Genomic DNA, 27,659 nt, shown 5'->3' on the forward strand with positions numbered 1-27,659 from the left:
GCACGCAGACCCCACCCCCACCCTCTCTTGTGCCCCGCCGTCTGCAACAGCCCACACCCCGCGGACCCACCCGTCCACGCCTTCCCTTTAGTTCCCAGGACCAAGCCACACCCCTAAAGCAAACCCCGCCTGTTGGGGACAGACCACGCCCGCCCCCGCCCCCAGGCTGAAGCCTCGTGGAACCAAATGTAGGCTCTTTATTCCAAGGCATCGCAGGGGGTGGGGGGTCACGGGGCCCCAGACTGCAACTGCGGCCCCGGCCCCGGGCAGGCGCTGACCAGCTGCACCAGCAGGTCGGTGGCCGCCGTGTGCGACGGCTCCTCCGCGCCCAGGCTCAGCAGCGGCTCGAAGTCGCCGACGGGCTGCGTGCACAGCACCCTGCGGGCGGGCGCGGGCGGGGGGAGGGGGGTGGTCTCTGCTGCCAGACATCACCCCCGTGCCCCCAGCTGGGCACCCCGACCCAGTCACGGCCCCCAGACTGGTATCAGCTCCCCCCACCAGCCCTGCTCCCAGACAGTGCCAACCAGCCTGGCAGTACCCGCAACGCCCCCTGCCCCCTACCGGGCACCTCTGCCTCAACCCCCGGCCGGCCGGCCTCACGCCGGCCCCCAGCTCACCAGTGCAGGACGTCGTTGCTGCTCTCGGCGTCGGGCTCCAGGGGCACCCAGCGCCCGATGGTCCAGAGCTGCGGGCCCGAGCCTGAGTCCTGGCAGCACAGGAAGTAGCTGCAACGGGACGGGGCTGGGCTGAGTGGCGCGGGGACCCAGTGCCCGTGGGTGCCAGGCAGGGCTGGGGGGCGGGGCGGGGCGGTGTTGGCCCGGGGGAAGTCTTTGCAGCTCAGTGTCGTCGTCCCCACCCCGTTCCTTCTACCCTGCGCCCCCACCCCTAGGACCACCGCTGCACCCTGCACCCCTCGGAACCTCCCCCACTCCAGCCCCAGGCTGCTCTCCCAGGACCTCTGCCCCGCCCCGCCCAGCACTCACTAGTCGGTGCAGGGCGGGCGGTGCCGGCCGGCGGACCCCGATCCGGGAGGGGGGGCGGCGCTGTCCACGTTCCAGCGCATGCGCTTGTAGAGGCGGCCGGGCCGGGCCGTGTAGGGCACCGGGAGGCAGTAGCGGAAGATGGAGACGGTCCGGCCCGGGCCCAGCCAGAACCGCCCGCAGAAGAAGCAGGACACGCTGCGGGGGGCAGAGCAGCGACCCTCCTGGCTACCCCCCGCCCCCCCGCTGGCTACCCCCCCCCAGCTAGCTGCCCCCACCTGGCGGGGTCGGTGTCCTCCAGCGACACGAAGCGGAAGGACGCGTACATCAGCACCAGCTGCTCCAGCCGCGCAGCCAGCTGCTCCGACATCTCCAGCAGCTGCGGGGCGGGAGCGGCCTGAGGCTTGGGGCAGCCGGGCCGGGCAGTGCCAGCCCCGGACGCCTTGCCACGCCCCGGCACAGCCAAGGGCAGCAGGGGGAACCCTGCGTCCGAGCTCCGACCACTAGGCCCCACCACCCTCCCTTAGAGCAGCGAGACCAGGTGTCCGGGCTCCACCACCCCAGAGTGCGGAGAGGCCCCGGGCGGCCGGGCACCCCCGGCGGCCCTCACCCGCGTGCGCACGGCGTCGGGGGCCAGCCCCAGCGGGCAGGCGGGGCTGCGGGCCGCGGCCTCCAGGCAGTGGAAGTAGGGCTGGCAAAGCCGCAACAGCGTGGGCACAGCCCGGGCGAACTGCTCCTGCCGCATCCTGTCCCTGCTGGGGAGCGGTGCTCGTCACCCGCACAGCCCCCCACGCACCGCCACTCGGAGCCCCCCGTGCCCCGCGCCTCTGTGCCTGCTGCACCCCCCGCTGCCCCCTATGTCCGCAGCCCCCTCTACTACCCCGTGCCTGGTGCCCCCCATGTCCCCAGCTCCCCTATGCCCTGTGCATCCTGGTGCCCTCCTGCCCCCTCTATCCCCTAGACCTGGTGCCCGCCATGCCCCCACCTGTAGAGCAGGTGGCTCTGGAAATCCTCCACCTTGCGCAGCAGGTACCGCAGTTTCTGGCTCAGTGGCGTCAGCAGCTCGTCCAGGGCGGCGGGGGCAGGCGACCCGCTGTCCCCCGGGGATGCCCGGCCCGGCCCCGCGCCGTCCCCGCCGGGGCTGGCGGCCGGGCTGGGCCCTGGCAGGGCGCCGGCGCCCAGAGGCGTGCCCATGGCCGGCCCTGCAAGGCGGGGGGATTAACTGGGATGAACCCTGGGGCAGGGCTAGGGCCAGGGCCAGCGTGTGGGTCCCGCCCCACACCCGGGGGAGGGGCAGCAAGGGGGGACTGCCCGCCCCTGCCTCGGTTTCTCCTGAGTGCAGGAGACGAGCCAAGGTCTGACCCCAGGTCCTTGGGCGGGGCACGGATGAAGATGGGCGGGGCTATGGGCTATTGCAGGAGGGGCTTAAGGGAGGAGGCGGGGTGATGAGACATTATGGGGCGTGGCTAGCATAGGTGGGGTGTAGCCACTGCCTTCCAGGGCCCCACCCCCTCACCTCGTGATTCGTTTAACCGTCAAGCAGAGCGGGCCAAGTGGTGGGTGGGGCCAAGGCCAGCACAGATCCCGCCCCCAGCACGTGCACAAGCCACACCCTCGAACAGATGGGTGGTTCCACCTGGGGGTTCAAACTGGGACCAGTGCAAGGATCCCCAGTCCCCCCGTGCTCCGGCCCTGCGTTGGCTGTCCTACCTCCCTGCTGGGGGCCAGGGGGAAAGCAGGACTCCTGGGTCCAGAATCCTCCAGGCTTGGGCCCCTTCAGCCCCCTTTAGGAGGTAAAGTCTCCCTGGAACAGAGATGGGGTCTTAACCCTTTATTTTCCGGACGGCAGAAGAAGGTACAAGGCAGGATTGTAGAACCATGCCCCCGCCCCAGCTACTGCTTTCCCTTGAGGGGAGGAGAAATCAGTCCAGTTTGTCAGTCACTAAACACAAGGGCCAGAGTGGAAAGTCCTGGGCTGAGTTTATTGGTTGCAAATTGTTTCAAACACACCTGAGCATTGGGGTGGGGCGGTACTAGGGGCACAGACCCCTCCAGGCAGCCCCTAGGAGGTGCTATACATGGAGTGGGGCTCCTTCTGGAGGCTGTGGAGTGCTGCTGAATGCCCAGAGCCACCCCCTTATACAGTGGTGCCAGGGCTGCTATAATAAGCCCTCTTCCCTTTTGGCTGACCGCTAAACTCTGGTCCCTAATGATGGGGGCAGGACTCAGGTTTGCTCAGCTCCCAGTATGGAAACTGAGCTGGGACTGGAACAAGCACCCACTGGCAGAGCTGTCCTTAGGGGTGTGCAGTGCCAGGGGCATATCAACCTGTGCAGGGCCCGGTGGGGGCAGGGGGCTGGCAAGTGGCCAGAGCAGAGCCAGCAGCACTTGGCAGCAGTGGTGCATGGTGGCCATGACAGGGCCTGTACAGCACTGTGTGCAGGGCCCCCCAAAGCATGAGGCCTGGGGAGGTCACCCTGCTTCACACATCCTAGGGACAGCCCTGTCCATGGGTTTGGGCATCCAGCCTCCACCCTGCCACCAGTTCACAAGGCCTCAATGTACTTTTTGCAACAGAAGACACAATGCAGGTGTCAAGGCTCTCAACCCCGATGCAGAAGCTGCCTTTCCTCTCCCAGCTGAAGTCTGCAGGGCTCTAAAGGCTTTTCCAAAGCCTGTGTGGGGTGGGTGAACATCTCTCTATGTGGGGAGGAGGGTCCATCCTGCCCCCGCCCCTCCCCCAAAGGGCACATGGGAGAAACTGAGGCATAAGCCCACACTCCCACAGCAAAGCAGCAGCAGAGCCAAGAAAGGAACCCAGACATCTGGGCTCCTGGCCCCTACAACCCTCCTCCCATAGCGGAGTCTCTAACACCCCCCTAATGGAGGGGAGGGTCTGGGAGAGCCTGTCCTCCTACCAGAGCCTCTTACCTGCCCCCCTCTTCAGTGCTGGGCTTCCCCCACAACTCAGGGCAGGGGAGGAGTGGGTTGGTGGGGGGCTGCAGTCCAGCTCCTCCCCCCAGGCCCAGGCTCTTCCCCTTGCTAGGATTAGCAGGCATCAGAGACATAGTCAAAGTCATGGAAGATGGCCTGGTCACCGGGCCCAAGGGGCCGTGGCTCGCGGGGGGGTGTGAGTGTGGGTGCCTCAGCCGTGAACTCCTCATCAAAGTTGCTAATGTCGGCGCGGCCCTGGATGGTTGGCACGAAAGGTGGGGGCAGGCGGCGCCCCAGCAGGGCCTCCCAGTCCATGCTCTGCAGGGAGATAAATGCATGTGCTCAGGGTGGATGGTCCCAGCACTGTGGCATCCCACCACCAGCCTCAGTTGGGGCACTAGGCTTGCTAGTGCCAACTGTGAAGCCCCAGGGTGCCACTAGGGGGTGCTGTGCTCCAGGCAGCAGGGGTGGGGGTGGGGAGGAGCTGGGCTCGGCTATGCTAGCTGCAATAGAGTTTCGGGCTACCAGGGGGCAGTGATCACAGGCCCTGGGGTGGGGCCAGGGACACCAGGCAACCAGTGGGGTGGGGCGTTCAGAAGGGGATGCTGTGCCTAGCTGTGAAGCCCTCCACAGCCACCAGCAGGCACTGTGCTACAGGCAGGGGCGTCCAGCAGGGGGCTGTCTGTGGTGCCCCTAGAAGCCAGCTGTGAGAGGGGCATGGGGGTGTTGGGGGTCTGAGGCGGCAGGCCACACGTACCCTGAAGAACGGCTGCTTCTTGATGTCCTCAGCATCACGCTCGCTGGAGCCCAGGCGCCTCTCAGGGTTTCTGCGCAGGAGCTGGGGGGCAGGGGGAATGGTCACTGCCTGCCACGCAGCCCTCACTCTAGAGTCCCCCAGCCCCTGACCCCAGGCCCCAGCTCACCCGGCGCATGAGGCCGATGGCCTCGGTAGACAGGAAGCGCGGGTAGCGGACCTCATCATTCACAATGCTGTCAAAAACCTCCTCCTCATCATCTCCAGGGAACGGTGACTGCAGGGGTACAGATCAGGAAGCAGAGGTCATAGGTCAGGGGGTAAGAGCAGTCCCCATACCCCCCAACTGCCCCACCCCATCTTGTACTCTCCCTGCTCCAGCTGCTCCCCATCCCATCCCCTGCTCCAGATCCCCATAATGGATCCCTAAATCCCCCAACCTGCCCCCAAACCCCTCTTCTCTGGATCCCCCACAACTGTACCCCCCGCTCTATAAATCCATAAAGAACCCCTGTGACGCCCCCATCCTATCCCAGAAGCCCCCCCCAATCCCACCCCCATCACCTGCCCCCCAGATCTCCCCATAACGGTCCGCAACCCACACTGACCTCGCCCACCAGCATCTCGTAGATGAGGACTCCCAGCCCCCACCAATCTACAGCCCGTGTGTAGGACGTGTCCGTCAGCACCTCGGGTGCCAGGAACTCCGGGGTCCCGCAGAACGTGCTTGTCCGGTCCCCATAGCCCATGCCTGGGGGTAGGGGGGGCGGAAAGGGCAGCATGTGGTTAGTGGCGAGGCATCCCATCCCTATGATACCCAGCTACCCTGTTCTTCCCTAGAGCTGGCTGCATCCTGGGGCTGAAAGGGATCTCAGAGTTATAGCTGACTCCAAGATGAACATGAGTGGTCAATCTGATGAAGTAATCAGTAAAGTTAACCACACTTTATCATGCATTAGTAGGTGCATCACAAACAAGTCCAGGGAGGTGATGGTTCCCCTCTATGCAGCACTGGTGAGACTACAACTGGAGTACTGTGTCCAGTTTCGGGCACCGCACTTCAAGAGGGATGTGGATAACCTTGAGAGGGTCCAGAGGAGGGCCACTTGTATGGTAAGGGGCCTGCAGGTAAGACCCTACAGAGGAGAGTTTGAGGGACCCGTATTTCTTCAGCTTCTGCAAGAGAAAGCTGAGAGGGGATCTCGTGGCTGTCTACAGATTCATCAGGGAGGGACAGCAAGGGATAGGAGATACTCTGTTTACCAGGGCACCCCTTGGAGTAACTAGAAATAATGGCCACAAACTGACAGAGAGCAGATTCAGGTTAGACATCAGGAAGAACTTCTTTATGGTAAGGGTCACTAGAATCTGGAATGGGCTTCCAAGGGAGGTGGTGCTCTCCCCTCCCCTGGGGGTCTTTAAGAGGAGACTGGACAAGCACCTGGCTGGGGTCATCTGACCCCAGCACTCTTTCCAGCCTAGGCAGGGGTCAGACTCGATGATTTGCTGAGGTCCCTTCTGACCCTAGGATCTGAGTCCCTGGCTCTATCTACCTGCCCTGTTTCCCCCTAGGGCTGGCTGTATCTTGGGGATGGGTGAGGGATCCCTGTTATACCCAACTAGCCTGTCTCACCCCAGACCTGGCTGCATTTCTGCCAAGTGAGGGGTCCCTGTTACACCCTGCTGCCCTGGCCCACCCCAGAGGACTGCATTCCCTCCACCCCCAACACCCACCTTCCTTGCAGAGCCCAAAGTCAGCAATCTTGACGAAGCCCTCAGCATCCAGTAGCAGGTTATCCAGCTTTAGGTCCCTGTGGGGCACACAAATGAGGGGATGTAGGCAAGGGGGTGCAGATCAGCGCAAAGGGTGTTGCTCAGGGGCTGAGCAAAGGCTCTGCCTGAGGGGGCATGGGCCTGGACACCAGGGCTCTCTCCAGCTCTGGGAGGGGAGCGGGGGCTGCTGACTTGGAGCAGAGGTGGCTGGGAGCCTGGACACCTGGGTTCTATCCCAGATTTGGGAGGGGAGTAGAGTCTAATGGTTAGAGGGCGACAAAGGGCTGGTCAGGGAGCCTGTGCAGGGAAGGTGCTATGGGTGTCAGAAGCATCCCCAGGGGAGGGTGATGGAGGACACTGCAGGCTCTGGGGTAACTCAGCATAAGTCTGAGTGATGCAGGGGTTGGGGGAGAGTCTAAGGGGCGCTGGGGGCGGTTCTGGGGGTACTGGCGGATGTCGGGGGGCTCAGCAGGTTCTGGAGGTTCCAGAAGTGCCCAGAAGGCTCTGGGGATCTTGGGGCGGGGGAGGCAGAGGCATTCTGAGGGCAGCGCTGGGGGTCTGGGGGACAGAGGTGGTTCTGGGAGCAAAGTGGGGCCAAGGGGTACTGGAGGAACATGGCATTAGGGGGTAAGGGAGTGTCCAGGTGGCATGGGAGGTTGTGAAGGGGGTTGGTAGTTGGGGTGGCATGGAGGGTGCAGGGGGTTTGGGGAGGTCCACAGGGGTGCCAGGGGCCTCTCACCTGTAAACAACCTTGTGGTCATGCAGGAACTGCAGCCCCAGGACAACGCACGCAGCATAAAACCTGGGGGCAGGGGAAGCCAGTCAGGACTCAAGAGACCCCCCCATCCCAGCCCTAACCAGGGCCCAGGGTAGGGCTGGACGCCTGGGTTCTTTCCTTGCTGCAGGAAGGTGGGGGAGGCCTGGGAGAGCGGAGCAGGGGCTCGGACACCTGGATACCTGGGTTCTTTTCCTGCTCCAGGAGGGGAGGGGGTGTCTGGGATGCAGGGATTGAAGGCTGAGTGGGGGCTGCGGGTGAGAGCAGCAGGTCCAGACATTTGGGTCCTCTTCTCCCCTCCAGAGGCCCAGATGCCTGGGTCCTAACTGTGGCTTCAGGGGCCCAGACACCCTTCTCCCCTCCAGAAGTTTGGATAACTGGGTCCTCTCACGGCTTGGGAAAGGGACACTCACGTGGCACGGGGCTCAGTGAAGACATCGGTGTGGATGTGCATCATCAAGTCGCCGCCGGGTGCATACTCCATGACGAAGCAGACATGTGCTGGCGTCTGGAAGCAGGCGGCCAAGTTCACCAGGAAGGGGTGGCGCGCCCCTGTCGCTGCTTCCAAGATCCGCTTCTCGCACAGCAGGCTGTGGGGGTGGGGCTTCAGCCAGGGGGTGTGGCCTCAGCCCAGGGAAAGGGCACCAAGAGGGCAGGCCTCAGGGTTGGGTACTATGGGAGAGGGGCATCTGCAAGGAGGCTGGGCACAATGGAGGATGGGCCAGACCTCACTAAGGGAGCAGGGCCTCAGGGTGGGGTGCCATGGGGAAGGAGCCTCCAAGAAGGGGAGGGGCTTCAGTAGGGGTGTCAGGGCCTGTGCTCCATCAGGCAGGGGCAGGGTATCAGCCAAGGGATGGGGCCTTGGGCAGGATGGGGCACAGACAACTCAGCCACAGATACACGCATTGACATAGACATGTGCACATGCAGCAGTTACAAGCCTATGTGAGTTTGTGCATGCCTGCACACATAAACACGCACACACACACACACACACACACACTGGTGCCCTCCACCCAGCATATATCCTGATCCTTACACACTCCCCCTCTGAACACACATTCCCTGGATACATGCGAAGTGGTGCTGGCCAGACAGGTGTAAGACAGGCCTGTGCACATGTGTGCATACACACAGGCAAGGGCCTGTTCCCATGCCAACCTAAGCATGCACAACTCCCCTGGTGCATTGACAGCACCTACCATGAACACACCTAAGTATGCATTTACACACTCTGTGGTGCACGCTAGCTGAATGTGCACCCCCCACCGTGCCAAGGTCTATCATGCAGATGCACTCACATACTTAAGTGCACACAATGACTGATGGCACACACCCTGATGTATGCAGTTGTGCACACATGGTGAGGCAGACCAGCCCACTAGCTGGCACACCGCTTCCTCATAGAGGCACATGCATGTGCATTTGCACAGATGAGCATCAGCTGGCAGACGTTCACACGGCCTCACACACCTAGGGACATTGACTCATGGCTGCACACTCTCACACACTCAGTAACAGAACCTGACCCTGAGGCACACACTTCGGAATGGAGACAAGTCATCACGTGCCTGCACACACATGCTTGTGCACATGCTATGACCCACAGTGACATGAGGACATACCTGTGCACACACAGTAAGCAAGACCAGCCAAGTACGCACAACCTCCCGTTCCATGCAGACACACACAGGTCAGTGAGGGGCTAGGCACACTGGCTCAGCACAAGCTCTAGGCCACAGTGGCCAAAGGGGGTGGGGGCAGGATACCCACCTCTCCACCTCGTCCCTGGCCACGATATCACCCTTCTTCAGTGCCTTGACGGCGTAGAGCTGCCCTGTGTGCATGCACTCCGACAGCAGCACCTGCAGTGGGCATGGGTCAGGATGCCTGGGTTCCCCGCAGATCCGGGGGCCAGGATGCCTGGGTTCTCTGTGTGTTGGACCACCCGGAAGGCAGGATACATTTGAGTTCCCTACATACTGATCCACTCAGGAGACAGGACACCTGGGTTCCCCATCCAGGAGCCAGGATTCCCCACCAACCAGGGGCTCCCTGCAGACCAGAAAGCCAGGATATACCTGGATTCCATGCACCCATAAGCAAGGACACCTGGTTTCCCCACCTACTGGGGAGCCAGAATGCCTGGGCTTGTGTCATATCTCAACTCCTGTGTGGGCCACCTGGGTTACATGGGCCCAGAAGACAAGGTGCCTGGGTTCTCAGCATAATGTCCCAGAGAAAAGCCAGGACACCTGGGTTCCTCTGGACACTACCACAAAGAAGCGAGAGGAGACAGAAGCCTGGACACCTGGGTTCCCACCCAGCTCTAGGAGGCATGGAGCTTACCTTGCCAAAGTGCCCGCGGCCCAGCACAGCCAGGAACTTGAAGTCATCCAGGGTCAGTGGTGTCTTCCTGGGAGCAGAGACCAGGTCAACCTGAGCCCTGGTGCCCCCAGCAGGGGGCCCTGCTCAGACCCTCCCCAGCCTCTGTGCCCCTCCAGCTCCCAGCACCGGACCACTTCAGCCTCAGCCCCAACTTCCCAACACTGCCCTGAGCTCTCGCCAACCCCCAGGATCTTGGGTTGGGGGAGGCCTGGCCCCTTGCCAACCCAGTTAGGGGCAGGGGCACCACACTAGGTACCAGAGCATCCTGTGCCCTGCTGTACTGTACTTATCTAGGTTTCCCCAGGGGTCTGGACCAGGACATGAGGGGGCACTAGGGATAGATGGGCTACATCTTGAGGGTGTACAGTGGAATTGAGGGGTCACTGAGAGAAGTAGGAGGTGCAAAGGTGAGTGTACTGGGGAAGGATTAAGGGCAGAAGGTCCCAAGAGTCTGGGGGGTAGTCCAGGCAGGGTTGGATGGTCCTGCGTGTCCAGAAGACTCCAGCAGGGGGTCCCAGATGTCTGGGGGATCTGGAGGGACCCAAGTACTGGGGTGGGGGGGAAGTCCGGGGGGTCCTCACCTGCGCAGGCTGCCGCTCCTTGGCCGTGGGGCATCTTCTGCAGATGTCTTCTCATCTTCTCTTGTACGCTGGGTCTGGGGGGAGCATGTGTGTATGTGTGTGGTGGGGGTGTCACACACAAAGCCATGTCCTCCCCCACTCCACTTGGTTGGTTATAGGCGGAGCATGACACCATGTCCCCTCCCCAACCCTAGGCCCATCTATATGGGGCTCCAGGACACCTCTCCCCACCCCCACCCCAGCCAGGTCCAGGTTGGGGCTGGGGGTCTTACCGGTACCAGGGCCTCCTCTCTATCCACCTGATCACAAGGCAGTGCTGGGGGTTTGTTACTGTCCAGGCTCAGCTTCTCGATGGCAATGTCCCTGGGGCAGCAGAGGTTGCAGATCAGATCAGGGGTCACCCCCAAGTCCTCCCCATCTCGGGGGAGCCAAGGGTCCTGGGGAGGGTGGAACAGGGATGTTCCCTGGGCTGGGGTGGGTGTGGAAAAGCGGAGGAGGGGGCTAGGTTTTGGGGTTACTGCCCTGAACCTCCCACCCTGGTGTGGGACAGAGAACGAGCACCACCCCACCACGGGCCAGGGGCAGGGCCTATGGAGGTGCTAACCCAGGGCAAAGGTTAAGGGGTTGGGCTTACCCATGGGCAGGGCCAGGCCGGGGTGGGGCACTGGGGCTGTAAGAGGCGCTGGGAGCTGGCAAGACACGACGCAGCAGCCGCACCCAGGTGGCGATGTCAATGTTCATCTGGCGAGCACGCAGGAAGGCCCGGCCTGGGAGGGGGAGAGAGCAGAAGTCAGGACCTGAACTCCCATTCCTGCCCCTGCATGCCCCCCCCCCCCCTCCCCCCATACCCTGCTGCTTGGAGAAGATCTTCTTCTGGCGCTGCAGCCGGGGGATGCGCTCAATGACTGGGTTGAAGAAGGTGACCTGGAGCCAGGAGACCAGGGGGAGGGGGAGGTGGGGGGGGGGTCAGTTTGGCCACCCACTCAACAGGGATCCCCTCTATTCAGCCCAGCTTCCCCATAGAACTGGGGGGGCGGGGGGCAGGGGGCAGTGCAGGGAGACCCCCACTTTGGTTCTGCCCCACTCCTGGCCCTACCCACACCCACATCCTTAGCTCCATCCCCAGCCCTGAGCCCCACCCCAAAACCTGGCTCCATCCCCAGCCCTGTGGGGTACCTACCTCAGCCAGCAGTGTGCCCTGGGGCTCCAGGCCAAGGTGCACTTCGTGGAGCTGGTTATCCAGGAAATCCTCCAGCTTGAGGTGCTTTAGGGCACAGAGGCTGCGGTAATCCCGCCAGTACAGCAACAGCTCCAGCTCCCTGGCCTGAGGGGGTGGGGATAAGGGGTGAGACCAGGCCCCAGGCATCTGCTGGGTGTGAGGAGCAGCATCGGCCACCCCCAGCTGCACCAGATGACTTGTGATCGAAATGGCACAGCAAGATCATTAGGTTAAAGAGTGAATGGCCAAGGCAGTGCACTACCTTAGGTCTGGCCTCCCCCTGTCCTGCCCTGCCCACATCCCCCACAGGAAGAGCTGCTCCCAGGGCAGCACTCAGATCCCACCCCCCTCCAAGCAGTGAGAGTGGTTTTCTCCCCACTCACCCTCTCCAGCTCCAGGGCAAAGGTTTGGTCCCATGCATCCAGCCCCACAGGCTTCCAGGCCGTCTGCCCCACCACAGTGTTGTCCACCTTCAACACTGCGCTCACCTCGGCTGTGGGGGGAGTGTGGGATCAGCCCAGCCCCCACCCCCCAACCCCTCCGTGGCCTGTCCAGGGCAGGGGCTCCCCCTAGGGCCTGGCTTGGGAGTGGGGCCAGTCAGGGACGTGGGTGCGAGCAAGGAGGCAGCATGGGGAGACATGCTTCCAGGCTGGGAATGGAGCTGGGGTCAGTCCTGGGTGCCCACCCACACCCTTTCATCCCCCCCCACCCAAGTGCCCACCCTATTCTTCTGGTGCCCCCTATCAGACCCCAGGCCCATGGGTGTCCTCCCCAGCTCCCCCTCCACCGCAGCCTTGTGGATACCCCAAGGACACCTGGGTTCTCTCCCTAGCTCTCATGCCCCAGCTCCAACTCCCACCCCAGCCCCATGGATGCCCCTAAAATGCCTGGGTTCTCTCCCCAGTCCCTCCCCACCCCAACTCACTGCTGAGGTCATCGGCCTTGGGGGGTGTCCTCCCGCTGAGGCTCCCGGTGCGGCTGTAGAGCCCACGCCCGCTGCGGCCCATGAAGGAGGCACTGGGGCCGGGGCTAGGGCTAGAGCCGTGGCAGGGCAGCCAGGGTGGGGCACCCCGGCTCCGCCCTGGCACCACCTCCAGCAGCCCGTTGCAGCCTAGCAGCCGCACGGCCAATGTCCCTATGATGAGGGGGAGAGGGTATCAATGGGAGCCTGGACACCTGGGTTTTCTCCAGTTCTAGGAGGTGAAGAGGGAGGGCGGCGAGGGCTAGAGCAGGGGGAGCTGGGATACCTGGGCTCTCTCCCAGCCCTGGAGGGGGAGTGGGGTCTGGGAGCCCAGATGCCCATGTTCCTTCCCAGGTCTCACACAATGGGTGGGTTTGGCCACCTCACGTGCCCCCTCAGTGTCTCCGTTTGCCTCCTCAGCAGGCCCCAAGCTCAGATCCCACTCCCCATTTCTTAGTGCTGGGCTGTGCCCCAGGGGGCTGTTCTTGAGGGGCAGGGGACCTGAGTGCTGCCCTCGGAGGGGCTATTCCTGTGAGGGGGATGGGGAAAGGGCAGGGTAGAAGGCAAGTGTATGGGGTGGAGTTCGCATGGGGGGGGGTAAGAGGGGCATCTTAGTTTCATAGTTAGCAAGGTCAGAAGGGACCTGAGCAGATCTAGTCCGACCCCCTGCCATGGCAGGAAAGAGTATTGGGGTCAAACAACTCCAGCAAGGTGTTCATCTAGCCTCCTCTTACAGACCCCCAGGGTAGGAGCCAGCACTTCTCTTGGAAATTGGTTCCAGATCCTAGCCGCCCTGACAGTGCAGTAGCGCCTACTGATGTCTAGCCTAAATCTACCCTCTGCCAGCTTGTGACCATTATTCCTGGTCACTCCTGGTAGTGTTCGGGGGAACAGGGACTCCCCCAATGCCTGCTAATCCCCTCTGACTAGTTTGTAACAGGCCACTAGATCCCCACTCAGCTTTCTCTTGTGGAGGCTGAATAGGTTCAGGTCCCATAGCCTCCTCTGGACCCTCTCCATGTTCTCCACATCCCTCTTGAAGTGCAGCGCCCAGAACTGGATGCAGTACTCCAACTGCAGCCTGACCAGTGCTGCATAGAGGGGGAGGATCACCTCCTTGGACCTGCTCGAGATGCATCTGTGGATGCACGACAAGGTGCAGCTGGCCTTCCTGACTGCATCCCCACACTGCCGGCCCATGTTCATCTTGGCATAAATTATGACTCCAAGATCCTTTTCTGCCTCTGCACTGACGAGAAGGGAGTTCCCCAGCCTGTAGGTATGGTGCTGGTTCTTCCTCCCCAGGTGCAGCACCTTGCACTTGTCAGTGTTGAATCCCATCCTGTTCTCGTCCGCCCACCCCTGTAACCTGTCTAAGTCTGATTGTAGCCTATTCCTCCCTTCTAGCGTGCCCACATCCCCCCACATCTTAGTGTCATCAGCAAATTTGAACAGGGTGCTTTTTATCCCCTCGTCCAAGTCACTGATGAAGATGTTGAACAGTGCAGGCCTGAGGACCTAGCCCTGGGGGACCCCACTGCCCACATCCCTCCAGGTTGAAAATGATCCGTCTAGTACCACCCTGTGGGTGCAGCCCTCCAGCCAGTTGGCGACCCATTTGACTGTGTAGGTGTCGACACCCCAGTCCTCTAGTTTCTTATGAGAATAGGGTGAGAGACAGTGTCAAAGGCCTTCCGAAAGTCCAGAAAGACTATGTCCACTGCTACCCCTGCATCTAATGATTTGGTGACCTGGTCGTAGAAGGCCACCAGGTTGGTCTGACAGGACCTGCCTCTAATGAACCCATGTTGGTTGCCCCTAAGCATAACCTCTCCTGCTGGCCCCTTGTGGACATGCGCCAGAATAATTCTCTCAAAAACCTTACCCAGGATCGAGGTAAGACTAACTGGCCTATAGTTTCCTGGGTCTTCCTGCCTCCCTTTTTTGAAGATGGGAACCACACTGGCCCTCTTCCAGTCCTCTGACACCACACCAGAGCACCACGAGTGCTTGTATAGCCGTGCTAGGGGTCCCACAATGACCTCAGCCAATTCCCTCAGCACTCTGGGGTGGAGATCGTCAGGACCAGCTGATTTAAATACATCCATTCCCTCCAGAAGTTCCCTAACTAGATCCTCACTAATCCTTGGCCTAGGTGCACCTCTCCTGGGGCCTGAGGGGAGTCTGGGGGCAGGGGTGGCTGTTCTGGTCCCTGCTCAGGAAAATGGAGGCAAAGAGATCGTTAAATAGGTTAGCTTTGTCGTCTGGTGTGACGACCAAATTTCCTAGCGTGTCTTGCAGGGGCTTCATGTTACCCGGTACCTTCTTTTTGCCCCCTATGTATTTAAAAACGGACTTCTTGTTGTCCTTGATCCAGGAAGCTAGTCCCAGTTCCACCTCTGCCTTGGCATCCCTGACCGCCCCCCTGCATCCCTGAGCAACCGCAGTATAGTCCTTCCGTGGTGATGGCCCCTCCCTTCCATTGGGTGTGCGCCTCCCTTTTAGTTAGGAGACACTCCCGGATGCTTTTGGTGATGGGAGGCAGCATGTCGTGGGGGAGTGAGGTGAGGGGGGTACCTGTGAGCGGGGCTGGCTTGCAGAGAGTGCTGTAGAGTGGGTGGGGGCTGGGGGGGCTCTGGCGGGCACCCAGAGCCAGCTCCTCCCGCACCAGGCAGGCTTTGGGGTGCCCATCTGGTAGGGCCGCGATGCCAGACTCCAGCGCCAGGCGCAGCACATCCAACTTCTGGCTCGACTCCGTCAACTTTGCCTGGGCCTGGCACAGGAAGAAGGTAGGGGAGTGAGATGGGCATCCCCATACCCCAACCCGCCCTTGGATCCTAACATCCCAGCTCCTGACCCCCATACCCCAACCCAACCCAACCCCCCTGCTCCCAGATACACCCCCACACCCTGATCCACAGCCAGACCCCCCCATGCCCCTGGGATCCCACCCCCTAATACCCCATTCCTGACCCCCCACTGCCCCACCTGCACACCCCAATACCCCAACCCTCCACATACCCGACCCCCATGCTGATACCCATCTTTGACAACCCCAGTCGCCTAATATTCCACCCCCAACCTCCTCCACCATCCAGAACCCCCATACCTGACGCCCTGCCCCCCACCCCCCAGGGAGAAGGGGCCAGTGGTGATGGGGTGGGGGACGGGACACCATGCCTTGAAAGTGAGGAGAGGAGGACTGTACCACAGCAGTGAAGGGCAGGGGGAATGTACCTCATTGGTGGTGGGAAGGATAGATTGTACCATGGCACAGGGATGGGGGGGCATGCCTCCTAGGTGGTAGGACAGGTATATATGGGGCCATAGCACAGCAGTGGAGAGCTGGGGGAGCACCCCACACTGACAGTGGGTAAGAAGGGAAGGGGGGGGTTGTACCATGGCAGTGTACATGGTGGGGGGGAACCATACCATAGCAGTGGAGCTGGGGGGACACTGGCAGTGTGGGTGACAGGTGCAGGGGGACTGTATCATGCTGGCAGTGGAAGGGCATTGGGGGCCATACCTCTGTGGTTTGTGGGAGGGCACTGTACCACGGTGGGGTGGGAGCCATGGTACCTCAGTGGCCATACTGACATCAGGGCATGTGGTGCAGGGGCTGCGATACCTTGATGGCCATGGGAAGAAGTGGAGGTTGTACCACGAGAGTGCAGGGGGAGAACAACAGTACCAGGCTGGTCGTGGGTGGGGACTATACCACAGCCCTGTGTTTGTGAGCGTGAGGGACTGTACCATGTCAGCAGTGGTGGGGAGGCTGTTAGGGTACCAGGTTGGCTGTGGGGGGCTGTACCATGCCAGTGGGGGGAGACCATACCACACTGGCAGTGGGAGATATGGGGGGAGGCATGAGGGCCATGGTGCCTCCATGGCTATAGGTGTGGGGTGAGAGTTGAGACTAAACTATGGAAGTGGGGTGAAGAGGCATCATACCTCGTTAGTGGCACGCCGGTCCTGCACCTTGCTGGAGCCAGAGCCAAGCAAGCGCAGAGCATTCTTAGCACCCTCGGCCACAGCCAGCTCCACACGAAAGTGGTGCCACAGCTCCTCCACCCGGAGCTCTGCACAGCTCAGCTCCCCCGCGCCTGCCAGACACATGGACACCTCGTCAGAACGCAGGGCACCCTCCCCCCAGACCTGCCAGGACACGCCCCCCTCAGGGCCACAGCTCTGGGCACATGGACACCCCCTGGGCCCGGGCCTGCAGGACACAGAGATCCCATCAGAGCCATAGCTCAGCCTCCCTAGGCCTGCCAGGCACACACAGCCTGTCAGATCCATTACAGCTCAGCCCCTGCTGGAAACACCACCCCACATCAGCCCCAATATATGGGGGTGCGGCTGGAGCTAGTGGGGGGGCAAGGGCCACATACACACGCACTCCCCACCCCCAGAGCAAGGTAATAGTGCAGTCATGCACACACACATACACATGCTGACACACCCCAACCACATGGGTGTGGCATGTGTACACATACACAGATGACCCAGAGACATGAGGTGTATGTCTGTGTCTGTCCTGAACACCTGGGTTCTGTGTCCATGTGTTAATGGGTCTGGGACACAGGTGGTGCCAGCTGCTAGGGAATCAATGGATGGAGTCTCCCCGCCCTCCTGTCTGGGCTCCCTGCCATATCGATCTGGCTGGCCAGAATCCCCAGTGCCCAACCCTTCTCGGGCAATGGACCTGCACCTGGGAATCCTCTCCCAGTGCAGCTGCCTCTGGGATGGGGCCCACTGGGGGCTGGGTATGCAGCTGCCTCTGAGGTGGGGTACTGTAGCTACTTCCACAGGGAGATGGATGTTGGGGGCACTGGGGGTGTCATACCCAAGAAATGGAAGTGTCACATCCTGCCCCCCCAACCTATGAGGTTGTCATGATTTGAGGTCAGGACTTGAGAGATGGGGGTGTCCCTCCCACCCCACCTGTGAGATCTCAGGTGCTGGAGGCAGGGCCTGGGCCATTCAGGCATCCCTCCCAGCTGCCCTCTCCACCCTATCTGTAGGGTTGAGGGAGACAGGGGTAGGGCCTGAGTGATATGGGCAGGACCTGGGCTGCTACCCCTGCATCCCACCCTCACTGTGGGGTTGATGGGGTCAGGAGCAGGGCTTTGGAAGTGTGGGTGGGGTCTGTACTGTTGGTGGGTGGCGCCTGGACCACAGGGACATCTGGCAGGGGAAACGCCATATATCTGGGTCCATGAAGGCAGTTTTCCTTAAGTGTACCCAGGGATAACTGTTCTTCTGGTGTGGTTTAGTACCCACCAAGGTGTACTTTATGGAAATGGGAGGCTTCTCCCTAGCTTGCTTCTGCAGCCATATGGCTGAAGACAAGCAAAATTTGGGGGGGATCCAAACCCCAAGCCTGCACATAGGATGCCTGCTTTAAGACTTTTAAAATATCTGAAGCCCCTGGTGGGGGTGGAGGATGTTTGCTGGTTTTAAAGCCACTTATAGTTCTGGACTGACTCTCAGATTTGGACTTGACTTGGCTGATTTGGCTTGGAACACAAAAAAATTCTTTAAATAAAAAAAAATAAATCTCTGCCTCCTTCCCTCCCTTGCTTGCTCCGAGGGCCTTATGGCTAAGGGCAAGCAAAACATGAGGGCATCCAAACTTCTGGGCTTGGGCACACAAGTAGGATGTCTGCCAAAGATTTTGGAAACATTTGAAGCTCCAGGTGCAGGTGGAGGACGTTTGCCGGTAGTAGGGCCACTTATGGTTCTGGACTCTTGGATCTGGAATTAATTTGACTAATTTGGCCGTGGATACAAAAGGCCCGGGGAGTGTGGGCAGCACCTGAGGTCTTAGGCGTGGGGCCTGGCCCATGGGGGCATCCCTCCCTCCCCACCCACCCACCTGTGGGGTCATCAGGGTCCGGGGGAACAGCTCCAGCCTGCAGCGCCTTGCGCATCTGCATGCGGATGATGTCAATCTTGGTCTTGCTGTCCTGGAGCATCTGCTGAGCCGTCTGCAGCAGCTTCCGGTCCTGGGTGGGTGGGGGGCAGGGGCAAAGGAGGGAGGTGAAGGGGTGCTACCTGAGCCCAGCCCCCCCAGGGACCTTCACTCTCTGGCACTGCAGGACCCTGCCCCAGACAGGCCCTTATGCCCCCCACACCTCCTTCCCCCATGAGTTTTGGGGGGCAGGGGGGGTGTCACAAGTTTGGCATGGCTCAGATGCAGCCACCAGCAATTGCCCCCCTCCCCCACAAGCCGCTGCCCTCTTTCCCAGGTCTACACAGGAGGCTTGGGGGGATAGGGGGTCCACTGGTGTCAAAGCCCCTCCAGGATGTCCTTCCTGGCTGGGGGGGGATGTAACCCAGGGTTGTTGGGCAGGGCTCACCTCAGAGCTGGGGGCATGACTAAAGGCTGGGGGAGGGGCTTGCCTTGGAGGCAGCCTTAGCATAGGTCTGGGCCATGTCCTGGGTGGGCTTGGGGGCAGTGTCAGAGACCTGGGGGCAGCTCATCTTGGAGACTCTGTTGGCCTAAGACTAGCTCTTGCTTTTGCGGGGAGGGGAGGGGCATAGGATGGGGGGTGAGGGGCTGCAGGAGTGTGGCCAGGGACAGGATCATGTTGTGAGGAGGAGCTACAGGGCTATAGGCATGGCTAACGGCATGGAGGCAGGGCCTACCTTGGAGCCGCCATTGACTTTGGCATAAATCATGTTGTGGGGCAGCATTACAGGGTTGGGAGTAAGGCTGTCAGGAGGGGGCATGGCCAATGGTCCCAGGAGGAGCTCACCTTGGAGGTGACACATTGATATACATCTAAATCATATTCTCGGGTGGAGCTATAGGGAAGGGCCACAGGGGCAAGGCTCACCTTGGAGGCACCATTAGCGTAGGTCTGAATCATGTTCTCGGCCCCCTGCTTCACCTTGAGCTCGATGTTGAGCTGCTTCTCCAGCCCGGCCAGGCGGCTCTCGGCTGCAGCTGCGCGGCTCTGGCTGCCAGGAGACTGCGGGGCATCTGCAGGGGACGGGGAGCAGCTCCATGTGGATGAAGCCCAGCATCCAAAGCCCCTGTTATACCCAGCTCATGATGCCCCACCCTAGATCTGGCTGCATTTCAGCACCAGGCAGGGGCCCTGCTATATCCAGCCACAATGCTCCACCCCAGAGCTCACTGCATCTTAATGCCAGCCAAGGGGCCCTGTTCTACCCAGCTCCTAACACACTGTCCCAGGACCAGCTGTGGGGCCCTGCTATACCCAGCCCCAATCCCCCACCCTAGAGCCAGCTGCATCTTGGGCCTTTGTTTTTCTGGCCGTTGAGGGAATGTCTGCGTCACTTCCTGCCTGTGGAGGCCGGATTCTCTCGGCTGCTTCCTGTTATGAAACCATGTGGGAGGGTGTCAGGGGCAAGGCCCAGGTTCTTGGGGAGGAGGGGCATGAAGGTGGGGGGGACTTCTGTGTTGGGACCCCCAGAGAGGAGTCCCAGTATAGCCAGTCCCTACTGAGAGGTACAGGCAGCTCCCAGGACTCGAAGCCTGGATACACCCCATGCTCAGGCACCGACCTGAGTCAGCCATGACCTCGGACACTGCCCCCTGCCCCAATTCTCTGTGCCGCGCTGCCCCGCCCCCTTTTGCTCCAGCCCCCCTCCCAGGTACCAAACCCCACCCCCAATGCCCAAGACCTTGTTATTGGGCTCCAGGCCTTGCCCCCAGGTCCTCCAGGCCTTGAGACCCACCCACCCATGCCCCAAGCTCTGCCCCCACACCCGAGCCTCACCCACCTGGGTCATCAGGCGCCTCCTTGACCACGATGTGGGCATCGAGGCTGCGCAGGCGTTCATGCAGGTCGCGGAGGCGCCGGACTGAGCCCTTAAGCAGCCCATCCACACTGGCCTGATGGCGCCGGGCGGTGGTCGCACGTCGCAGGTTCTCTGCCCCCTCCTTTAGCTTCAGTTCCTTGCGGATCTCACGCCGGATGCGCTCCCGCTCCTCGTCCAGCCGCTGCTGCACCCCTGGTGCAGCCAGGTCCGGAGCCCCCCCAGGCCCCAGCCCCAGCACTGCCAGCACCGAGCCGGGGGCCTCGCCCTGTGGGGAAAAGTGAGGGGCTGGGGCAAAAGCTCCAGTACTGAGCTGGGGGGAGATTGAGGGGTTTAGAGCTGGGGGCAAAGCCCTAAGACCCTCCCCCCAATACCCCCAGCACTGAGTTTGAGGCCTCACCCTGGGGGGCACATGGGGAGGCTAGAGTTGGGGGCACAGACCTGAGACCCTCACCAACCAGTCCCTGCCAGCCCCAGTGCCACCAGCATCAAGCTGGGGCCCTTGCCCTAGGGGACCACACAGGAGAGGCGTGGGGCCCAGGGAAGCAAACCAGGGGGAGCAAAGCCCCAAGACCCCCACCCCCAGCCCTGATCCCTGCCCAGCCCCAGCACCCAACCGGGGCTGAGATGGAAGTGGGGGTAGAGCCAGAGTGGGGTGGTAGAGTCCTGAGATTCCTCCCAGCAACCAGCCCTGCCCATCCCCCCCCCACTCCCAGCACTGCCCTGGGAGGGGGCAAAAGGCTGTGTTAGTACTAGAGACACAGGCCTGACACCCCCCGCCCCCAACACACAGACACACATCAAGCCCTGGACAGGAGGGTTAGAGCAGGGGTCACAGCCGTGCCCCCAGATCCAGCTCTATCTGCACCAACTCTGCCCCCTTGTTCGGGAGAGACGGAGGGAGGTTAGTGCAAAAGGGGGCACAGATCTGACCCACTGAACATGGGCTGCGATCACTGTGTCTTGGTTTCCCCATTTGCTGGGGGCAAGGGAAAACAAGCTTTGTTTGGAGATACTGAGAGGATCTCAGCCTGGGTGGCCTGTATAGCACCCAGATCATCCTGATCCCAGCCTGGGGGACTGTACAGTGCCCAGAGCCCCCTGATCCTAGCCTGGGGGGTCTGGACAGCACCTGGGACAATGAGGCCTGGCTCCTTCACCCCAAGCTGCAGCACAAATGACACCTGATCTGCTGAAACTAAGCCCCGGAAAGGCCCTGACTTCCTGATATGTCCCACCCTGGCAGTTCCCCTAGTGTCTGGTTTTACCCCATATCTTTCCCCAGCCCAGCCCCTACCCTAGAGACAGCCACGCAAGGGTCTGTTGTATTCAGCTGCCAACATGTTCTACCCCAGAAGCAGACACATACCAGGACACCCAGACCCAGCCCAGGTTGTTTTCCCGCCTGCCAGTCTTCCCATATCCCCAGAAGCCTCTTTAGAATTGGCAATGCCCCCCTCAAGACATGGCAGGTAGCAGAAGAGGGGAGCTACTGGGGGCAGCAGACTGGTGCCCTCAATCTTGCCTCCCCAGGGCCACAATGCAGGGCAGAGTTGGAGGAGGGGGCAGTGGCTTCCTCTCCACCACTCCCTGGCCCTGGATGTGGCTGTAGCTGGGGAGGAGCTGCCCCCCACACTCACACCGGTACCTCAGCATCGTGCTCAGATCCCGTGTCCGGGTCGGAGAAGGACATCCCAGCCCCAGTCCTGGCCCACTGGCCGTCTGCTCCACGCCCCAGGGCTTCCTGCCACTAGAACTGAACCCCGTCCCTTCCCCCGCAGCCTGCATGTCACTAAAAACCACTTCCCCTTCCCGCCGTGTGCACAGAGCAACTTGCTGTGACACCCAGCCCCCACTGCCAGTCCAGCCACCGAGGGGTTAATAGGGCCCAGCCCACAATCCAGCTGCCAAGAGGTTAAGGGGCTCCAGCCTCCCTACCCCATCCCACACACTGTCAGGCCCAGCTCCCAAAGGGTTAACGGGGACCCCTCACCCCCATGGCACAGGACCAGGGCCTGGAATGACCTCATCAGAAGTGCAGACCCCCACTCCAGAGCCAGCTGCATCCCAGCATAGAGGGTCCCTGTTATACCCAGCCCCAGCACCCACTTGAGCCAGTCGCAGCTCAGTACCAGTGAGCGTCCCTGCTATATCCAGTCCTGACTTTGACCCCAGAGCAAGGCGCATCCCAGCACTAGTGAATGCCCCTGCTATATCCAGCTCTAATGTCCCACCCCAGAGCCAGCCTAATCTCAGCAGCATTAAGGATCCCCATTACACAACTCTCAGTGTCCCAACCCAGACCCAGCTGCATCTTAGTGCCAAAGAGGGTCCCCATTATATATAGCTCCCAATGTCCTGAGAGCTGCATCCTAGCACAAGTGAGAGGCCCTGTTACACCCAGCCCCAGTGTCCCACTGCAGAGCCAGCTGAATCTCAAGACTGGGCCAGGGACCCTCAGCTACTTTGGCAGGGTAAATAATCAGGGCCCTTGCCCCTACACCTATACCCATCAGCAGGGCTGGGCACCAGGATGTGGGGGGCAGGACCTTCCTTTTTCCTTCCTCTGTGGATAGCACCGGAGCTGGAGTGGGGTAGGCAGCAGTTGCCTTGGAGACAAAGGAAAGTACCTCAGGTCAGGGGCACATGTAGTTGGACTCCTAGGTTCATCTCAGTGGGGGGCAGTGCCTGGCAACCCCAATCCCGGCATGGGGGGGGGAATCTGTCCAGTGCCTCTCCAAGGCCCCATGCTTCAGTTTCCCCCTCGCTCCGCCCCACCATGGAACCCAGATAGGGAGGGGGTGGCAGGAAGCAGAGTCTCCATGGGCTGCCCAGGCTCACTTTGGTGATGGTGCCCCCCCATACCCCTTGACTCCACCCCATGACCTACCCCAGGCTCTGCCCCCCAGAGTGGCTCTGGGAGGGGAAGGGGCCCCAGGGTGCCCTGCTGCACCCCCCCACCCCCAGCTGGGTCTGGCCGTGGCACCCAGAGCTTGGTTGGCTCCAAGGCTCATTGTTGGCGGGTTGATGAAAACCCCTTTGTCCTGCTGATTGGAGGGGGGGGGGGCACCAGTCCCTTCCTGTTGCCTGCCTCCTCCCAGCCTGGGCCTGGCTGGACATGGGGGGGTGGGGAAATCAGCCCAGGAAGCTGTATTCTGCCCTGATGCTGGGCATGAGGCCTGGAGCAACCCCCATAGGGCCACTGCCCTCCCAAAGGAGGGAGAGAACCCAGACATCTGGGCTCCCATCCTTCTGCTCTAACCCCAACAAATCCCACTCCCCTCTCAGAGCAAGGAGAAAACCCAGGTGCCTGGAGTCCTCCCAAACCAGCCAGGCCTCCACTGCCTTCCCAGAGCAGAGTGACAACCCAGCCATCTGGACTCCCAGGTCCGCCTGAGATTCCCAGCAGCTGAAGGGTTAATCCCTAGCTCCACCCCCTCCCTTACCCCGCCCCCAGGGCAGGACTGGCCTTGCCTCTGGAGAGCAGGGGAAACTGAGGCATGGGGGCAGGACTAACGGCCTGGGTGTGTGCCCCCTCTCTAGGGCTGTGTGGGGTCAAACCCACCCCATGGGCCACTGTGAGGGGCAGCTTGGGGCCAAAGGTGTCCCCCCTCCGCCCCTGGGCAGCTTGCTGGCTGGGATCAGGCTAGGAAGGGTTTGAAGGGCCAGTTCCTGAGCTGGGGGGCCCTGGCTGGGACTACCCCCAGATCCTGGCCTGGCCCGGCCCGGCCCACAGTCGGTAGTGGGGGTGGTAAGAACAGCTTCCAGGACTCCTGGGTTCCCAGCCTAGGGGGCAAGGAGACACTCTGGTTTTCCTAAGCAGGACATGGCTGGGGGTGGGGAACAGCTCCCCGGACACCTGGGTTCCTTGCCTGGGGTGGGCTAAGTGCCAGGGATAGTGCCCCCTGCAGCTGCTCCACCCCAGAGGTTGGGTACATCCCCCTCCCCTAAAGTGGGAGCATCAGAGCCAGGTGGAGGGGTGGGTTTGGCTGGCACTGCCCCAACCCCTCAGGTATAGAAAGAAGCAGCCTCCAGGACTCCTGTGTTCCCTGCCTGAGTGGGCAAGGAGATGCCCTATCTCTGCTGTCACCCCAGCCTACTCAGTGCCTCAGTTTCCCCAGCATGATGGGGGCAGGGAGAGGGCAACCCCATGCTCAGGAAAAGGTGGTGGGTTGGCACTGGGGAAGAGGTAAGTGCCACCCTAGTCATCTCCCTCCAGGCTTCTTGCCCCATGGCCCAGCACCCCAGAGGGAAATGTCACCCTGAAGCCCCAGACCAGCCACTCCACCTGCCCTTCCCAGAATCCTTTACTTAGGCTGGCCCCAGCTCCCAGCATGCTTTGCATTGGGGGAGAGGGACCACAGGGACCTAGTCTTCGGGTAGCTAGTGCCCCTCCCTCCTCTCGCTCCAGGCATCCCAAAAGCTGGTCTGCAACCATCCCACAACAGAACCCAGGCATCCAGAGCCCCCCAACCCCAGCCCAAACTCAGGGCCTGCAGTAGCTGTGCCATCAGGGCCTGCAGGCACCAGGCAGTGCCAGGGGGATGGGCATCTATTTGCATACATTTGCATGGACAGGACATGCGCTGAAGCACAGTCCTGAGCCTAGGGTCTGTACCAGGTGCTGTACAGAACAGCAAAGCGCTCCCAGACCAGCTCATGCCCCTTACAGAACCCAGGTATCCAGGAGCCAGGCCCCCTCCTTCACCCCACCACAGAGCCCAGGTGTCCCAGGGAGGGGCAGCCCCTCCTTCAGCCCATCACAGAACTCAGGTTTCCGGGAGCTGCACCCCCAGCCATGTCCATCCATCCCAGCAGGTGGAGTGAAAGCCCCTCCCCCACAGTGGAGGCACCTGCAGCTGGCCCAGCCTGAACTCCTGGGTTTCTAGCTCCCTAGATGTGCCTCCCTGCCCCCCACCCCAGAGCACTACATGCATGGGCAGGACATGCCCTGAAGCCGGGGAAATGCCCCGGGTCAGGGGGCGGGGGCAGGAGCTGAGGGTGCTGCCAAGACCCGATCGATGACGCTGATGACCCAGGCACGGGCTTTTTATAGCTCATTGATCTGCAACTGAGAACCTCCTCAGGGAGCCCAGGATGCCTGGGTTCTGGGAGGGGGGCTGTGGTGGAGTAGAAGTGGGAGGGCAAGGGGGCTGCTGACAACTCAGGCACCTGGAACCCATGGTGGGGTGGAAAACAGCCCTGTGAAGGTTGGGGAGGAAGGGAGGCCCCCCCCCCAGACACCTGCGTCCTATTTGCCCCATAGCTTGGCCTCTCTCTGTGCCCCGTGCCTGCAGCAGGTGAGGGGCACCCCCTACATCACCTTCTCTTAAAGGGGAACCCCCCCATGAGGTCTTGCACCCTCAAGACAGTGCCAGAAGTTGGATGGAGGGTACGATCGTCCCACCCCCATCCCAGGGGACCTACAGGGACCACAGCAGCCTACCCCCCCCCTCCAGGATTGGAGCTCTATGGGGATGGGGGCAGGGCTTCTCTTACCTTCCTGCTCCCCCTCCCACCCATCGAATGCTGGAGGGCAGCTCAATAGGGTCTGGAGCCCTTTGACTTTTCACCTCTCCCCCAGGGCAGGATCATATAGGGGTTGCCCTGCCCCCACAACCCCTGCAAGGCATGGAGACCCTGCTGCCCTGGATGCCAGTGGGGTGTGCTAGGCAGGGCTAAGCTGAGGGCGTGCCCCCCCTCATGCCATGCAGGGGCCCTCTGGGGGGGATGATCCTGGGTCCCCCCATGCCTCCAAGGGGGGGCCGTTGCAAGCAGGCGGGTTCCATCCCCAATGGGGGCAGGGGATCCCCCACCCCCTGCCTGCCCCACATGTGCACGGGGGGCAAAAGGAACCCCCCAACCGTTACCTGCCCCGACTCCTCGGCCATGGCCGCTGCCTCGCCGGGGGCCGCCGCCCCACCCTCACCGCATCCCCGCCGCCTCGATCTGGGCCGGGAGCCGAGCCCAGTGCCCCGGGATGGCCGGGGGGGGGCAGGGGGGCGTTGCAAAGGTGCTGGCGTTCGATCCGGTCCCAACGTTCGATCCGGTCCAGGCAGCGTTCGATCCGGTCCGTGTGTGCGTTTCTGCCCCCTCCTTTCCCTTCCCGGTCTAACTTGGCCAGTCACGTGACGTGGGGGGGAGCAGGGCTAGCTGCAGCTGCGAGGGGCGGGGGTGATGCCGGCCGGGAGATGGAGGGAAGGGGGGGCTGCAGCTGTTGCCCCCCAGCGTCACATCTGCGCTCTCCGAAACAGATTAGAGGGATTAGGAGCGGGAGGCGCTCGGCGCCCCCACCCCGGCACGGCCTAACCCCGCTTGTCCCCCAGGTCCTGGGGGACGCTTCTTCTGGCCCGAGGTCTTCTCCTTCCGCGGGGGAGGGCTGGGATCACCGCCGGGCTCCCAGCCCCACCCCCGCTCTAGCCCCTTCCCTCATCCCCCACCCACTCCCTTGCCAGAGCGGGAAAAGGACCCAGGCGTCCAGGCTTTCACCCGCCCCCTCCCCCACCCGGAACTGAGTGAGACCCCTGGCGGCCCTCCCCAACCACTCGCCTCCCAAAGCCGGGAGGGAACCCAGGCGTCCGGGGTCCCAGCGCCCCCCGCCGCCTCTGCTGCTTTTTCCATTGCATCCCACTGTCCTGCCCTCCAACCACTCCCCCATCCCAGCAGCAGTGGGCTACAGCAAGGGCGCTGCTCCGATGCCAGCTGGCAGTGTTGGGGGTCGGGGGGCAGTGCCAAGACCCCCCTTCTCCCACCCAGGGGGCCTGGAGAGCTCAGGGGCACCCCCCGCGCCTCTGGCACATGCACACACACACGAGACTCAGGCGTCCGGGTCTGTCTCTCATCCCCCCGCAGGATTCCGGATCTCTCTCACCCCCCAGGCATCCGGACAGTACCCCACCCCCTCCCGAGGCTGTTGAGCCCTTGATCTAGTTCCTCCCAGGCAATCGGGGCCAGGCCGAGCCGGGGGAGCCTCCCTGCTCCCAGCCCCCCACCCCCGCAGAAGCCCCTGCCAGATCCAGGGAGTCCTTGAGATGTAGGTCAGAGCCGGGAGGAGGAGGCTGCCGCAAGATCAAAGGGGCTTTGTTCCCGGTTGGAGGGGAGGGTGAAACAGACCAAGCCCCTGGCCCTGAAGCTGGCCAAGGGGCAGCTGGGATGAGCCTGGCACAAAGTCCTGAAGTCAGGACAGCGGGAGCGGGGCTTTTGGGGGTCCCATCCAGCCTAGCCTTCAGCTCCAGGTGGCCCGGATGTTGCCTAACTCAGCCCAGGGTTCTTCTCAAGACTTACCCCCACACTTCTCTAACCCAGGTCCCAGGCCCAAGCCCCTGGTCGGGAGAAGTTCCTCATCTCCAGCCTCAGTCTCCCCCCGCTGCAGTCTGAGCCCATTGCCCTGCATGGTGTGCCTGTACAGCACCCTACACCTGGAGAGGCACAGGGAAGGTCCTGTCTCCATCTAGCCGCCCCCTTCAGGGACTAGCAGGCTGGGATCAAATTCTCCCTCACCCT

The 27,659-nt window shown here is 61.9% G+C and overlaps 2 protein-coding genes across 3 annotated transcripts; both read right to left on the reverse strand.

Moving 5' to 3' along the window:
* Nucleotides 1–181: 181 nt before the first annotated feature.
* C8H19orf67 (chromosome 8 C19orf67 homolog) lies at nt 182–2,803 on the reverse strand. The gene is made up of 6 exons (XM_090061509.1): nt 1,966–2,803; nt 1,591–1,735; nt 1,259–1,359; nt 984–1,178; nt 618–725; nt 182–378 (listed from the first exon to the last, which is right to left on the reverse strand). The coding sequence occupies exons 1-6, from the start codon at nt 2,172–2,174 to the stop codon at nt 228–230; spliced, it is 909 nt and encodes a 302-aa protein (XP_089917635.1). The 5' UTR covers nt 2,175–2,803; the 3' UTR covers nt 182–227.
* A 133-nt stretch (nt 2,804–2,936) lies between these two features.
* PKN1 (protein kinase N1) lies at nt 2,937–26,572 on the reverse strand. Of its 2 annotated transcripts, none has more exons than XM_090061504.1 (22): nt 26,027–26,572; nt 20,121–20,424; nt 19,208–19,353; nt 18,244–18,373; nt 16,317–16,468; nt 14,943–15,138; nt 12,330–12,539; nt 11,788–11,897; nt 11,366–11,509; nt 11,034–11,109; nt 10,820–10,952; nt 10,458–10,548; nt 10,186–10,259; nt 9,566–9,632; nt 8,990–9,081; nt 7,630–7,806; nt 7,181–7,243; nt 6,403–6,479; nt 5,277–5,419; nt 4,838–4,945; nt 4,672–4,752; nt 2,937–4,232 (listed from the first exon to the last, which is right to left on the reverse strand). In XM_090061504.1, the coding sequence occupies exons 1-22, from the start codon at nt 26,045–26,047 to the stop codon at nt 4,029–4,031; spliced, it is 2,799 nt and encodes a 932-aa protein (XP_089917630.1). In that variant the 5' UTR covers nt 26,048–26,572; the 3' UTR covers nt 2,937–4,028. The 2 variants fall into 2 exon arrangements, with proteins under 2 accessions (XP_089917630.1, XP_089917629.1); XM_090061503.1 differs by lacking the exon at nt 26,027–26,572 and adding an exon at nt 21,805–23,566.
* Nucleotides 26,573–27,659: the final 1,087 nt, after the last annotated feature.

The sequence above is a fragment of the Crocodylus siamensis genome, chromosome 8, assembly GCF_052110815.1.
Source record: "Crocodylus siamensis isolate JL-2025a chromosome 8, ASM5211081v1, whole genome shotgun sequence".
NCBI lineage: Eukaryota > Metazoa > Chordata > Crocodylia > Crocodylidae > Crocodylus > Crocodylus siamensis.

Bases quoted from the DNA above. Each gene is read 5' to 3' on its own strand.
- C8H19orf67 (XM_090061509.1), bottom strand. From the start codon at position 2,174: ATGGGCACGCCTCTGGGCGCCGGCGCCCTGCCAGGGCCCAGCCCGGCC. The intron at 1,736-1,965 runs GTGGGGGCATGG...ACCGCTCCCCAG, and splicing joins CAGAGCCACCTGCTCTACAG to CAGGGACAGGATGCGGCAGG. The intron at 1,179-1,258 runs GTGGGGGCAGCT...TGCCCCCCGCAG, and splicing joins GAGGACACCGACCCCGCCAG to CGTGTCCTGCTTCTTCTGCG.
- PKN1 (XM_090061503.1), bottom strand. From the start codon at position 21,849: ATGTCCTTCTCCGACCCGGACACGGGATCTGAGCACGATGCTGAG. The intron at 12,540-14,942 runs GTACCCCCCTCA...CCCTCATCATAG, and splicing joins CAAGCCAGCCCCGCTCACAG to GGACATTGGCCGTGCGGCTG. The intron at 6,480-7,180 runs GTGAGAGGCCCC...TGTGCCCCACAG, and splicing joins GACCACAAGGTTGTTTACAG to GGACCTAAAGCTGGATAACC.